This window comes from Exophiala oligosperma, assembly GCF_000835515.1.
Source record: "Exophiala oligosperma strain CBS 72588 unplaced genomic scaffold supercont1.1, whole genome shotgun sequence".
Classification (NCBI taxonomy): Eukaryota; Fungi; Ascomycota; class Eurotiomycetes; order Chaetothyriales; family Herpotrichiellaceae; genus Exophiala; species Exophiala oligosperma.
Genome location: NW_015622818.1, coordinates 1,349,046 through 1,362,489, shown reverse-complemented (window position 1 = coordinate 1,362,489; position 13,444 = coordinate 1,349,046). Strand labels below are relative to the sequence as shown.

Below are 13,444 nucleotides of genomic sequence, written 5' to 3'. Positions count from 1 at the left end.
TTTCCCGCTCTTCCCTTCGTTTCCGCCTTTGTATTGAACCGAGTGATGAATGATCCAAAGAGACGAGCTTGGGTCGATTCGCCCGGATGGACCAAGAGCTCATACGGAAACACACATCGGACGAACTCGCCAGAGAAGAGACCCAACCTCGCACGAGTATGCCTTTATCTGGAAACCAGCCTCCGAAGCTTTGTCATCCTGGTGTTTTCTTTCCATCCTGTCCGCCTCATACTCGAGAGTCGAAGCTTTCTTCTTCGGTCGGTTGACAAGGGACCAACAAGCAACCACCAATCAATAATCAAGCTCCCTCTCACCTGTTTCCCGGAAACACCCTTGGGTCTCGCACGTCACTCGAAAGATCAACAGGACTCTGTACCACACATCACGGAGATACAAGTCCATATTCAGCAACTTCTCGGCCAACCTGTCACACACTTGCATATGTATTGTACGGAGATAAACTTCGGACTTATGGCCCTCTCGTCGAGATCTTGCACCAAGCACTACCGACGGGAGTACGAGTTGACAGCATTGTATCTCGACCCTGTCGACACTCGATTCTTAACGATCCTGTCCCTGTACGATGAACAATACGCGACAAGGTTAGTCTGGGTGGCTTCGTCGACACTACTAAACCCTCGACCTGACCCAACCTTTTGGGGAAAAAACAAGACAAGAAGCTAGCGCGGCTCAAAGGAGACAGGGGGTGGAAGGAGCGGTCGGTTGAAAAAGTGGCAAAATGTTTCCCTAGAGGTTGTACCCGTACGGAGATCCCGTTCGCACCTTTTCTTTATACCAGGTACGGACGGACCCCTACTCCGTACGAAACTAAGCGAAAAGAGGTCAACTTGTCTGAAAATGGCGAATTCAGCGAACACGGCCTCGTCCGTAAGCCTAGCATGTAGCTTGGTTGCGAAATTTCCTCACTCAGACGGCTTCAACCAGGCCAGGCGGACCTCTAGTACTAAAAACTAAATCCTTGATGATCGATCCTCGATCCTCTTTCGCGAGGGGTCCCTTTTCCCCCACCACACGAGCCAACCCTTCGTAGGTACCGTACTGTACAGTACCAGTCTGGTACGGGAGTACGGAGTTACTCGTGGACGAAGCCAGGGTCGGACCCGAGATAAAAACTACGAGCGCGAGTAGTAATCAGACCACTCGTAACTCCGTACGGAGTACTCCCTACTTGCTTAGCCATGTGTAAATCTTCCACCGGGTGCTTGCCACGGCCTTTTTTGGGGGGGAGGCGCGGCCGAGCCTGTCCCTCGAGATCTCGAAGTCTCTGATAGGATACGTCGAACTCGGTACTCCCGTACGGGTATTGTTACAAGTACACACGGGAGAGTTGAAAGAGAAAGGGTGGAAAGTGGGAACCAGTTTTTGGCGTTTGGCCCCCCCTGATTATCATCCATCTCTGTGCGACACGGCGGATGTTTTTCTTGGACTGAGACCGCACCGGGGATCGCAACCGACGGAGGACGGGGGGGTTTGAAACGAGAATGGGCAAAAGGCGAATACGAGTACGAAGTCGACAGCAGAAAAAACAAACCAAACCTGTGGTTTTTGACGGGTGCCTATTTTTTTTACTTACAGTAGTACTCCGTACTCCATACGCATACCGTACGTCGTACTCTTGTCCCATCTTGTCCAGCCCAAGGGGGGGAGGGGGGGGGGGCGTTTGAGTACTTGTGGACCCTACTCGTTGTCGTTTTCGTTTTCGTATTCGTATTCGCGGAGTCCACAACGACCACCAAGGTACTGTCCTCTACTCGTTCTCACGGTCACGGCATCAGATCAAGCCCCCATTGTATAGTGTGCTCGGCGCATCAAGCCTGTTGTCTCTTGTACTCGTCAAACTGCCTCTCGCTTGTCTCGAATCAGGCAGTGCTGGTTCTTGTCATGCCCCTTGGACGTTGGATCGTCTCGCGTCCATCGACCGAGCACCAAGATTCGTTCATGCCATGCGCCAACAAGACATCAAGGGGCTCTCAAAGCTCTCAAGCATCCAATTTCCAGCTCTTCAGCTCTTCAGCCCCCCCAGCTCTCGACTCTTGCAATTTCCATGCCGACCACGTCCCGCTTCCGGGCAATCCCAATCAATCCCGGTCAATCTCACAATCTTCCCACGTCATTGATCGTGCTTTCCAACGTACGCTGCGCGTCAGATGTTTTTTCCAACTCACATGCCATCGCTCATTGTTGTCGCAGACGGGTCAACACGCGTGTCCTTGTCGTCACTGCGATGGGCACCTATTCTCGTCGTTGTAGAGAGACACCGGTCGTTCTGTTCGCCTCCTCTCCCGAGAACACTTCCGACACAGGCACATGCCACCCGTCCAAGGCCGTAACTTCTCCTCTCTGACATCGTGACCCTCTCGCAAGTCTTCGTCGCTGAGGTAGCTGACGTACAGCTCTTCTCCACGCTCGATCTTCCTCGTGGTCGTCACACAAATCGCACTGTCCTCATCCTCCGAATCGCTGCTCTTCACGTTCGGCTGGCAACTGTGATTGAAAAACGCATACATGGTGTTCACAGCCACCATGTCGTCTCCGTTACCGCCGCTGTAACCCCGCATGTTGGTTTGAATGCGATTTGCAAGAGTCTCAAGTACCCATGCCTCCGCCAGTTCGTCTTGGAATATGTCGACGCCGAGTTTCTGCAGGAATTCGAATCGGAGGCAGACGTCTTCAGTATACGAGAATCTCTTCGAGGCTCCAGCACCATCATGATATCGTGCCGTAAGGTAATTGAGCATTCGAGTTTGTAAAGGGTGTCGGCCAGGATATCTTTGCGTGGATTTGTATACCACTTCCAATGCTCGCTGGAACAGAAAAATCTCTTCCTTCCCCGTGGTCTCCTCTAAGTCATGGTCCGCGAAAAAAGATTGAAAGCCTTCAGGTCTAGAGACTGTTTCTCCTAGGTCCTGTTCGTACCGATAGAATGTTCCAAGACCGCATGCGGCTCTGAGGTTCCGGAAGCAGTTTCGGTCGCAGTAGAGCTTCCCCAAGAACCGGCTTGCGCCTAGACTGAGATCGGCACAACATGTTGCACAACGATACGAGCCGTCGGTGGCACATAGGATGGTCTTGTCCAGGAAAAGCTTCGTGTCCGCAGGAATATCTGTCATCGCGAAAATGCCGTAAGCATCTTGGTCATGCTGTATCTGACCATAACTACGCAAAGTGTCAGACAGTCTGCTCTTTTTGATGACAAGTTTGTTTTGACTGAGAGCTTCTAGAGTGTTGTTGGCCCGTTGGATAGCATTTTCACTGCGGCGGAATAACGCTTCTGGGAGCCATGGGTAAGCGACAACTTTGACATCTCCCTTGCGTATCGTTTGAAGTATTTCCTGCTCACCGGAATCTCTCCAGGTGTCTTCTTGAAGGAGATATCTTTTCTCATGGCGGAGCGCACGTTCTGCATATTCTTTTAGCTTCAGATGGTCTAGAAAATCCGAAACCGTATGGCCACGATGACAGCCGTTTTGACTTGTTATTGAAATGCTTCGTTGTATGACGGTAATACATTCAGAAAAGCAACGGGCGACGAAAAGTGCCTGCGCTAGTACGAACAGTGCCGATCGTAGACCTATACCGCCGCTGTGCTGACTTGATCGCATATCTGGCTTCCTGTTCTGTATACAAGGTTTTGGCATAAGCGATGGTATTGTAAAGTGATAAGCAGAGTATGGGTCGCAGCGAAGTTCTCACCAAATGCATTAAGAGCAGGACTTTATGGACCTCCGGAATTACCAACTCTGGATACTGTAGCATAAGCAGTACTTTCGCACTGGCTAATCGCTCAGCAGGATCGAATGGGTTTTCAATTATGCGTACGGTGATTGATCTCAGGCGACGTTCAAGGTCTGGTAGCTCCTGTATAGATCATCAGTGTTCAGTAGCCAGGAAGGTGCTGAACTGAGTCTTACGCTTGAGTGTGGTGTCTGCAGACATGAATTCTTTGCAACATAACTCTCGAAGACACGTTGGCTGCCACCCTCGTACTCGACGATGCTAGGCGCCCATGGGCGAACCCACTTTCCATCCATAAGCCCAATCCTTCAGGTGGGAAGAGACCCAGCGTGAGATAACTGTCGACAACGAAAGGACTGTGGCTGGCAAGAGAGGCGTGGATCAAGGAGAGGTTTGGTGTCAGGAAGGAGTTCTTGAGTAAAGTGAATCTCACTGATCTCCTGCTGAATGTGAGCTCACCACAAGGAAGTCAATTTGTGAACGGCAGGTCATTCACTGCTCATCAGCAAAGTTCAGGCCAATTGAGCCAGCATTGAACAGCAGCAGGTGAAAAGGCTTGTGATGAAACCGAAGTACGGTCTTCTGCTGCCAGATGATTCGGATCGAAGATTGAAGAAGCCAAGCCATAAGTGATCGTTGTAGAGGCCGGTGTTGCAGCATCAGCCAACATGGCGGTTGCAGATGGCGGCTGAAACGACCTCATTTATGGCGCTGTGGACGGTGAACCTGGACTGCGACGAGCTGAAGGGACTGAAAACTGAGTATAATGTAAAGTTCCGCTGTGAAATGGTTCTTTGCTTATAGTCCCAAGGCTTTCGTGTGGTCACACATGTGAAGCGTGGAGAGCCTGGCTTCCGTCAACGGTAGTATCATGAATGAAGATTGTGATGTAAGTTGTAAGTGAATGACGCTGCAAACAACTGACTTCCCATAGGCCATTTAAAATTTGATAGTTAAGATAATTATGTATGGTAAGTCCCTTTTGAAGGATTGTCCTCAGGCAGACCATTTGCGGAACTCGTGATATGTGTTCTCATTACAAGTCAGCATTGACCTGTAGGTCCATTCATGCGCTCAGATTTCACACGAGAAGGTGATCTCAATCACCGTGTCATGTCTTCATCATCCAATAAATCAAACACTTGACCTTTCCGCGAGTTCATATCTTGCTCGATATCAACGTTACGTCTCGCAAAATCCGCATCAGCTTCGATAAAAGCTTCCTCATCATTCGGCAAAGTGGAGGACTTGTTCTTCTTGTTCTTGCGCTTCTTAGTGTTGCTGACAGCGTGATTAAGTCCTTCGGTCAAGGCTGCAACTGGCGTACTACCGGAAATGGGAAAATCTGAAGTGATCTTGGTTTCTCGATATATGACAGCATCGTCCTCGTCCATCGGCGGCTGGAGCGAAGTAGAAGGTACCTGTTGAGAGTGTATGTCGCCACCAAAAACCCACTTGTCAGTGATTCCAGGCATAGTCCGTGACGAAAAGGCTTTGTGCTGTCCAGACATGGTAGAAAGGAGCCCATCAGACAACCGATCTTCAAGCAACGAGATGATGACCCGATGGTCGCAGTGGAATGGCTGATATGGCGCATTTGTCTCAATTTCAGCGGACGCTAGGGGGTGTGACATTTTCACTCCGTCGGCTTTGCTTGCTCTAAACCTCCAGAATCCAGTTGCGGGAGGAGTTCCACTATCCTCGTTGCGCGCGACATGTCCTCTATACAAAGGATCTCTGATCATGTCGAGTCCTTTCGGTAATTTGGTTACCACAGGTTTTCGGGCATCAAAGACGGAAACTGTTTGCCGCTGCCGGTCTTCTCTCGGCTTTGTCATCCGGACGTAATAGTCCTTGATGGTGTGTAAATCCAAAATTGACAACACGGTTCTTCCTTCCCGTCTTTGCCAACAAAGCATACCTGGCCGAGCTGGGATCTTCAAATAGAGTCTGCTCTGATTTGCGTGACGAATATTCGTGACGGTTTCGCTGGCAGCTCCAAGAGACTTGCTAAGACCTGCAGCTACAGCTCTGCCTGATTTCAAGCCAGTGGTAGAAGCTAGTCCAATCCCCGAAGCCCCAAACCCAGTGATCCCACCGCTATTTATGCTGGGAGCTCGACCTCGTAGATTCGCTAGCATTGGCTGTGTTCTGCCAGCAATACTCATAGCCGAGGCGAAGAAACCTCCCGCTGGGACAGGTTCCTGTTCTGTCTTTGCTTGTGGAGGTTCGACAGGGGCTGAAGATGGGCGTTCTCTCTTGGTATGTGGCGGAGGCCATTGGAAAGCAGTCTTGGGTAGATCAAAAATATGTACTGTTCGATTCTTCGTGAGTAACGCGAACCTATAACCTGTCGGCCCGTCCCAAGCAAGATCGATGATGGTGGAAGGACTCAGCCGCTCATAGCGGGCAATCTGCCGTACACAGCCACTGTTAGGTGTCGAGGTCGTCTGCGAAACTTTTACATGCTTCATTTGTTGCAAATCCCATATATACTGCACGTCACCCTTGCGATTTGCAGTGAGAAGACCAAGTCCACTGGGGGTAAAGGAGAGAAAGCTGCAGCCTCCTGGCGGTTGAAATGTGGCAAGGGGGCCGACTTCGACGCCTCGCCTGCCCTGGGCGTCTTGCAGAGACTTCAAATCTAGAATCGAGACTACCTCAGGGTCTTTTGGAATATTCGAGGATTCCACTGCATGCGTGGGCGGGAATTGTGCCATGCCGAATTGTGGCGAGTACATCGGTGGACTTGGGGAGGAAGTTGTGGGAACGTTGTCGGTGCTTGAGTCCTTCTTCCAGTAGTTCTGCCACGTCTGCACACCTTTCTCGCCAATCCATTTGGCACTTCTAACAGCTTCCTGCGCTATGCCTTTGGCAACCTTGCCGAAGAAGGTATCAACATCAGGGGATTCTACCTCACACGTTACTGGAGGTCGCGATGGAGGTGTTCCAGCAGTGATATTGGAGTTTTTGTTATGGATGACAGAATCGCCGAGAATCGCACCAATCGATCGGCGAGAAGGAGTGCCCGCGGGACAGAATGCTAGCCATCGACCATTCAGACTAATAATCGCTGAATTTTCCGCGTCGATTCCGCGACCAAGGTCTGCAGGCGATATTTCAGCGTCCGAGGTCGGCTGCGACGAGTCTCTCCTCTGAAAGTGTGGTTGTATGGTTGTCCAGAACTTGCCTAGACACTCAAAAACAGTAGAGTCATGGTCCTTTCGCGCAGAGAAGACGAATACTTCGCCACTGTCGCCAGAAGACACGACGATGGCATTCCCACTTGCATATGTCTTCAGATTTGCTGCAGATCCAGGCGGTAACACGCCTCCGTGAAACATCCTCATGGGGGATGGTACAGACAGCAAATCAGCCACATGACATCCCTTGGCAATGGAATATACCATAACCTTGGTCTCAAGGTACACGCCTGTCGCATCTGACGAGGGTCCATCCCTATTCTCACCCTCCACGTTGGTTGGCCCATGTACGGTCAGTGCCACTAGAGGCCGATATTCCGCAAAAGGATCACTGCCAACGTTCCAGGTAAGTACGCAGGCGTCGAGGATTTCACCCCGGACACCTCCCAGGAATCCAGAATGTTCCAACTTCTCACCATTGTAGGTCAGAATATTCAACTCTTCGTCCCCTATCATGAAGACGGCTTCACGAGCTTCGTTGCCAGGTGCTGGATGACGGGAGAATTTGAGTGCAACAGGATCTTGAATATTCATTTGTGATGTGGCATTTGCAAGGCCTAGGTCGACATCATGAGGGCCGTAGAAATGTTGTTGGGGCAGATGCGGCGGTACAGGTGGCGAGCCATAGGCATTCACCGCGTAACCGTAGGGTGAAGTCGAAATCCTGTGGTGAGGAGGTAGAGGGGGAACGGCGCTCCCATAACTCACAGGTCTTGCTTTCCTTACCGGCGGAGAAAGCGGGGGACTTCTAGCGAAGCCGCCGCGGGTGCTGAAGCCAGGCTCGTAAGGAGGTGTTCCCGAGCTGAAGCCAGGGATCGGTTCAACGGGCGGAGACCTGCCGTAAGCAGTGCCTCGTGCCCAGACATTGGTAGGAGGCGTATGTTCGTCGGAGACTTTGAGTGTAGAGTCCACCTCACTCAAGGCATCAGAACTATCATTTCTCTGGCCGTTCTGAGGGAAGTTGGACTTCAGCTGTCCGAGTATTGACTGCGGGTTTGCGGGCTGGCGTGACTGTTGACCCATCTGCTCTGAAGATAGGGGTTCTTCGGCATTGTCGAGGCAGGATGGCTGTTTTGCAGCAGCATGCTTTGCCTTCTTCTTTCCCACCTTCGGTTCTTCTTCTTGGAGTATGTCTTCTGGGTCGAGGAGGTCGGGGGGTGGAGCAGGTTTCCTGTTGCTGGTGGACTTGGATTTGTTGACTGCTGGCATTCAAAATGAGATCAGTAGACGCCAGGGGCACAGCAGGAGCAGCCCTGGGCAGACCACTGGTATGGTAATTGCCTGAAGTCGACCGTGGTCGAGATGGTGATGTGAAGGAGGGACAGAGTCGGCGATCGAGGAGAACCCCTGGCCGACGCGGGGTGTGGATGCGTCGCTGGTCGAGGGCGTGACCGGGATAGGCGGACACCTGATACCGCTGGGAGTCGATATGAAACGAAGCTTGGTTTGGAGCAGAGACTGTAGCAATTGATACAGGAAAAGACAGGTTTTGGATATACGGAGTAACAGCAGAGGGAAACTGCAGTCAGAGAGGTTGTTTATATGGAAACAGGCGTCGTGGTGGTTGAGTCACTAGCCAGACATTGGAGTTGCTGCTTATCGGGCCAGATACCGAACCACGAAGGCTCTCGGGGGCTCGTGGATGGAGTTGGTCTTGGTTGCGTCCGGGTGCGGGGAGGCCTCATTCAGTTAGTTCTCTTTATCTACACGCGGAGGGTCTTGTGCAGGCTAAGGAGTATGAAGTCGTAGTTCTCGTATATGATGATGATGCCGGTGGCTGGGGGTTTGGCCATGTCAGTTGACCATGTCCGTTTGCAGCTCACTTTTTCTGCTAATGATCAGAATCATCATCAATGCTCAACCTCAGCGACCCGTTGCACCATGTGACGATGGCCTCGGCTCGCCCTTCACTGGTAAGCATCATCCCCATGCTACGGAGTACTCCCTATCAGTCTGTCATTCTGCCGGCCTGTACAACAACTCTTGTCAGCGGCGCATCGCTCTGCTTTCAGGCTGTCATAGTCCTCAAGCACATGACGAATCCTCCCTGCCCTCAATCAGTCAGTTTTCGGACTTGGACCCTACGGTAGCAGTCGTTGCGAAATTGGAACACATAAAAGAGCAGGGTGCGGGTTCAGGACGAAAGTTGGATGCATATGAAGAAGTCTGGACTTTTGTCATGAGCATTGCGGCATGGCGGTATAACTCCAATTTGTCGACTGAAGACCAAGACTGTATGCATCCACGCGAAGTAACTATCTTCCTATCACCTGGACGCCAAAGTACTGTTTCGAGAACATCCTACTCGGACTCGAAGCCTCCCATTTTCACAGTCGATGGCGCCAAACATGCTTGAACCATTACACATGTGGCCCGTGCCAGTGTTTGAGAGCTTACAACACTTTTCTTTGTGTCTGTGTCGTTCCAAGTACATTGAAGAGATGGACGCCAGTTGATTCATATATACGGAGTGGCTCTTCTTCTTGTTCCAATTTGTATCTCCTCATTGCACTTATTTCGACTTCTTCGCTGCTGCAGCCCGTGCCTTTGCCGCCTTCTTTCTGTTGCTTCTGATCATGACCATGGCGAGGAATGTGCCGACAACAGCTGAGGCCAGAAGAGTAAGAATCACTGGAATGCGTATAGCCCAAACACGAGGAGGAAAGAGTGCTTGAAGCGGATGGTCATCGTCGACAAATGGCTATCCCGCGTCAGTCCCAAAAAAACTTGTTCAGTATCAAGAACATGTGCGTACCATGAAGAGAGTCCATAGTGTATAATACAGGAAAATCGTCGTGGCTGCTATGAGCATAGCCATGCCCACTAGTTTGTCCAGCTGCCACAGGTCAGTATTGGAGCGCGGTTTGAGTGACATGACAAGATATACCATCTCTGCCTATCCACAAGTTCTCACTTGTTCCGCAGTTTCAAAAAGTTGCCCGTCGCAAGATGTGAAGAACGTGATTAAATGCGTGGTACACAAAGAACACGCTGTGTTGAAACTGGACACGAAAGCCAAAGTCCAAAATCGCGCGACTCGTTCCCCATACTCGTCCTATTACCATTGGCGGCGAAATGGCTGCGGCCAACGGGCTTGGCACTAAGATTTTCCGATCTGGTCACCTCCGACTCCAAACGCCTCTATGTACAATCACATCGTTGCCTACTTGTCCAAACTTTTTTTGGTCAACCCAACACAGTATGCGGATTTGACCTCGTCTTCTGCCACCGACAATCGATTGTCGCAACACATCGACATCATCATGGCGGACACCATGACTTTGTCTTCGGCTGTACGGCTTCCAACACCTCCTCCCGGCGGCTCTTATTCACCTGGGCCATCAGGCGCAAGAAAACGCTCGCCGCCTTCACGATCCCCTTCACCTCGGCGTCGTCGAGTAGCCCGCGCAGAAGAGAGTGGCAGGCAGAAGCCGCATGGTGAGGAACAGGAGCGGGAAGTGGATGACCGAGAGCGGGAGCTCATGGCAAGATTCAAGCCTCGAGAAAAAGAAGAAGTGAAACGCAAGCCATTGACTGCAGAAGAGAAACAAGCTGCCGCCAAAGCCGAATATGAGAAACTTCTCACCATGAGGTCGGGAGGTACATACATTCCACCTGCAAGGTTAAGGGCGCTGCAAGCAGAAATCACGGACAAAAGCAGCAAAGAGTATCAGCGCATGGCATGGGAAGCACTCAAGAAATCCATCAATGGTCTGATCAATAAAGTCAACGTCTCGAACATCAAACATATTGTTCCCGAGTTATTTGGAGAGAACTTGGTTCGAGGACGGGGATTGTTCTGCAGAAGCATCATGAAAGCCCAGGCAGCCTCTCTACCTTTCACCCCAATCTATGCTGCAATGGCTGCAATTGTCAACACCAAACTTCCCCAGGTCGGCGAGTTGCTCCTCAACCGTTTGGTGGTCCAATTCCGCAAGGCTTTCAAGCGAAACGACAAAGCCGTCTGTATCTCTTCCACTACTTTCATTGCCCATCTTTGCAACCAGCAAGTGGCGCACGAGACGGTGGCTGCTCAGCTCCTCCTGCTACTTTTGCACAAGCCAACAGACGATTCAGTGGAAATCGCCGTTGGTTTGACAAGAGAAGTAGGACAGCATCTGGAAGAGATGAGCCAGCCGATCGCATTGGCAGTGTTCGACCAGTTCCGAAGCATCCTTCACGAAGCCGACATTGACAAGCGAACACAGTACATGATCGAAGTCTTGTTCCAAGTGAGGAAAGACAGATATAAGGATAACCCTGCCATCAAGGAAGAATTAGATCTGGTGGAGGAGGAAGACCAAATCACACATCAGGTTGACTTGGACGATGATATCGAAACACAAGATACACTCAACATTTTCAAGTTCGATCCTGAATGGGAAGAGCACGAAGAAGCGTATCGAAAACTTAAGGCCGAGATCCTAGGAGAGGACAGTGGTGATGAAGAAGACGACGGAAGTAGTGATGACGACGAGAGTTCCGATGATGAAGAAGCTGAGCAAGAACGAGCGATGGAGATCAAAGATCAAACAAACACCAATCTGGTCAATCTACGGCGAACCATCTACCTCACCATCATGTCCAGTTTAGACTTTGAAGAAGCATGCCACAAGTTGATGAAAGTGCAACTTCCAGCTGGCCAGGAACCCGAACTACCATCCATGATTATCGAATGCTGTTCACAAGAGAAGACATATTCAAACTTTTTCGGTCTTATTGGTGAACGTTTTGCGAAGCTCAACCGCCTCTGGACGGACCTGTTCGAACAGGCCTTTGCTAAATATTACGACACTATCCACCGGTATGAAACCAACAGGCTACGCAACATTGCCCGCTTCTTTGGGCATTTGCTCAGCACTGATGCCATTGGTTGGCATGTGCTCTCGGTGGTGCATTTAAATGAAGATGAAACCACCTCCAGCAGCCGAATCTTCATCAAGATCTTATTCCAGGACCTAGCCGAGTCTTTGGGCATGCCTAAATTGCAAGAACGCATGAAAGACGATATCCTCCGCCCGAGCTTCATGGGTATCTTCCCAACAGACAACCCACGAAATACACGCTTTTCGATCAATTACTTTACAAGTATCGGCATGGGCGCGCTTACCGAAGAAATGCGAGAATATCTCAAGAATATACCAAAGCCTGCACCTCCAGCGCTTCCTGCACCAAAGGATGATGACGTTTCGGACTCGGAAAGTGTCAGCTCGTACTCGAGCTACTCGAGCTACACGACTAGTCGATCGTATACTAAAAGCCCGACACCTGATCGTCGGGGCGCGGCACGTGGAAGGGGACGAAGCGACAGCCGTTCGGTGTCGCGCTCACGATCTCCAGCACCTCGTCGCGGAAGGGAACGAAGTTACAGCGCCTCGGTATCGCGCTCGCGCTCGCCACCACGCCGAGGCGCCGCCAGTAAAAGGTCGCCTTCCCCCTCGGTGTCCCGGAGCCCTCCACGACGAAATGCCGTCCCTCCTCGTACACGAGGTAGATCCCCCACCCGCTCACGAAGTTACAGTTCACGTTCGCGCTCACCACCGCCCCGAAAAGGGGTTCAAAAGCCACCTGCGAGGAAATTTTCAGCTTCACCGACTCCGTCTCCTTCCGCACCGCCGCGCCGACGGACCTATTCTCCATCTCGCTCTCGATCTCGATCTCCTCCACGGTTCACATCACGACGTGATGGTGGTCCTCGTGCCGGTCCAGCTCGAAAAGGTAACCAGAGACGATCCCCGTCACGGTCGCTCTCGCGCTCTCCGCCCCGCCGCGGAAACGGCAAACCTAGGTACTCCCCGAGCAGGAGCAGAGGCAGGAGCAGAAGCTACACTCCACCGACACGCAGAGCGCCACCGCCGCCGGCGAGGAAAAGGAGAAACTCATCGAGCGAACGGTCAGCGTCAGAGTCACGGTCTCGCTCGCCGCCGCCCAGACGATTCTCAAAAAGGAGTCCGAGCCCAGTTCGACGCGGTGGTGGTGGTAGATCCAGGAGAAGCTCGAGTCCCAACCCCAAGGCAACCGGACGTGCGAGAGCCGCCGACTTTGATTGATGTTGGTTCAAGTTGCGATTATGATTACGATGCTCGTTGCACTCACATTTGTACGGCGGATGGTTGTTGTCGGTCGAGGCTCAGGTGGAATTACGACGTCACCAGGAGCTGGAGGTATCAGAGATAGCTTTGTAGCCTCTTACAGACACAAATTGAAATGAAACGGGTACCGTCCTTGGTTTCAGAGTAACAATGGATCCATCACCTGTCTACACGTCTCACTTTTACCCTTCTTGCCTGGGTCTTGAGAATACCAAGATAGTCGATTCTCTGTGATGCATGGTAGGAAATTAACTCGTAATAGCTTGACCCTTTGATTCTTCTCTTTTCATGACTCCATAAATTCATTTCTTCATTATGATTGATAGGATGCACTTTCCAACTTGACTTTTGGAGCATCTCTCGCTCTCTCTCTCTCTCTCTCCTGTACTCCAT

At 51.2% G+C, this 13,444-nt stretch overlaps 5 protein-coding genes across 5 annotated transcripts; 2 read left to right on the top strand and 3 right to left on the bottom strand.

The window, feature by feature from the left end:
• Window positions 1–45: 45 nt before the first annotated feature.
• On the top strand, window positions 46–684 carry PV06_00461 (uncharacterized protein; the record flags this gene model as incomplete). Its single annotated transcript, XM_016400962.1, has 1 exon — window positions 46–684. One exon carries the CDS (start codon window positions 46–48, stop codon window positions 682–684), a length of 639 nt encoding a protein of 212 aa, XP_016268015.1.
• A 1,553-nt stretch (window positions 685–2,237) lies between these two features.
• On the bottom strand, window positions 2,238–4,052 carry PV06_00460 (uncharacterized protein; the record flags this gene model as incomplete). The annotated part of the gene is made up of 3 exons (XM_016400961.1): window positions 2,238–3,638; window positions 3,715–3,879; window positions 3,933–4,052. 3 exons carry the CDS (start codon window positions 4,050–4,052, stop codon window positions 2,238–2,240), a joined length of 1,686 nt encoding a protein of 561 aa, XP_016268014.1.
• Window positions 4,053–4,859: 807 nt separating this feature from the next.
• Window positions 4,860–8,168, bottom strand: PV06_00459 (uncharacterized protein; the record flags this gene model as incomplete). Its single annotated transcript, XM_016400960.1, has 1 exon — window positions 4,860–8,168. One exon carries the CDS (start codon window positions 8,166–8,168, stop codon window positions 4,860–4,862), a length of 3,309 nt encoding a protein of 1,102 aa, XP_016268013.1.
• Window positions 8,169–9,062: 894 nt separating this feature from the next.
• On the bottom strand, window positions 9,063–9,962 carry PV06_00458 (uncharacterized protein). The gene is made up of 3 exons (XM_016400959.1): window positions 9,847–9,962; window positions 9,715–9,795; window positions 9,063–9,660 (listed from the first exon to the last, which is right to left on the bottom strand). The coding sequence occupies exons 1-3, from the start codon at window positions 9,847–9,849 to the stop codon at window positions 9,472–9,474; spliced, it is 273 nt and encodes a 90-aa protein (XP_016268012.1). The 5' UTR covers window positions 9,850–9,962; the 3' UTR covers window positions 9,063–9,471.
• A 166-nt stretch (window positions 9,963–10,128) lies between these two features.
• PV06_00457 (pre-mRNA-splicing factor cwc22) lies at window positions 10,129–13,259 on the top strand. The gene has a single exon (XM_016400958.1). It carries the CDS (start codon window positions 10,223–10,225, stop codon window positions 13,007–13,009), a length of 2,787 nt encoding a protein of 928 aa, XP_016268011.1. The 5' UTR covers window positions 10,129–10,222; the 3' UTR covers window positions 13,010–13,259.
• The last annotated feature ends 185 nt before the right edge of the window (window positions 13,260–13,444 follow it).

What these genes read in the sequence shown, in the direction of transcription:
- PV06_00458 (XM_016400959.1), bottom strand. An exon ending in CACTATGGACTCTCTTCATG is followed by an intron (nt 9,661 to 9,714) that starts GTACGCACATGT and finishes GACGCGGGATAG; the next exon opens with CCATTTGTCGACGATGACCA.
- PV06_00457 (XM_016400958.1), top strand. Translation starts at nt 10,223, where the DNA reads ATGGCGGACACCATGACTTTGTCTTCGGCTGTACGGCTTCCAACACCT.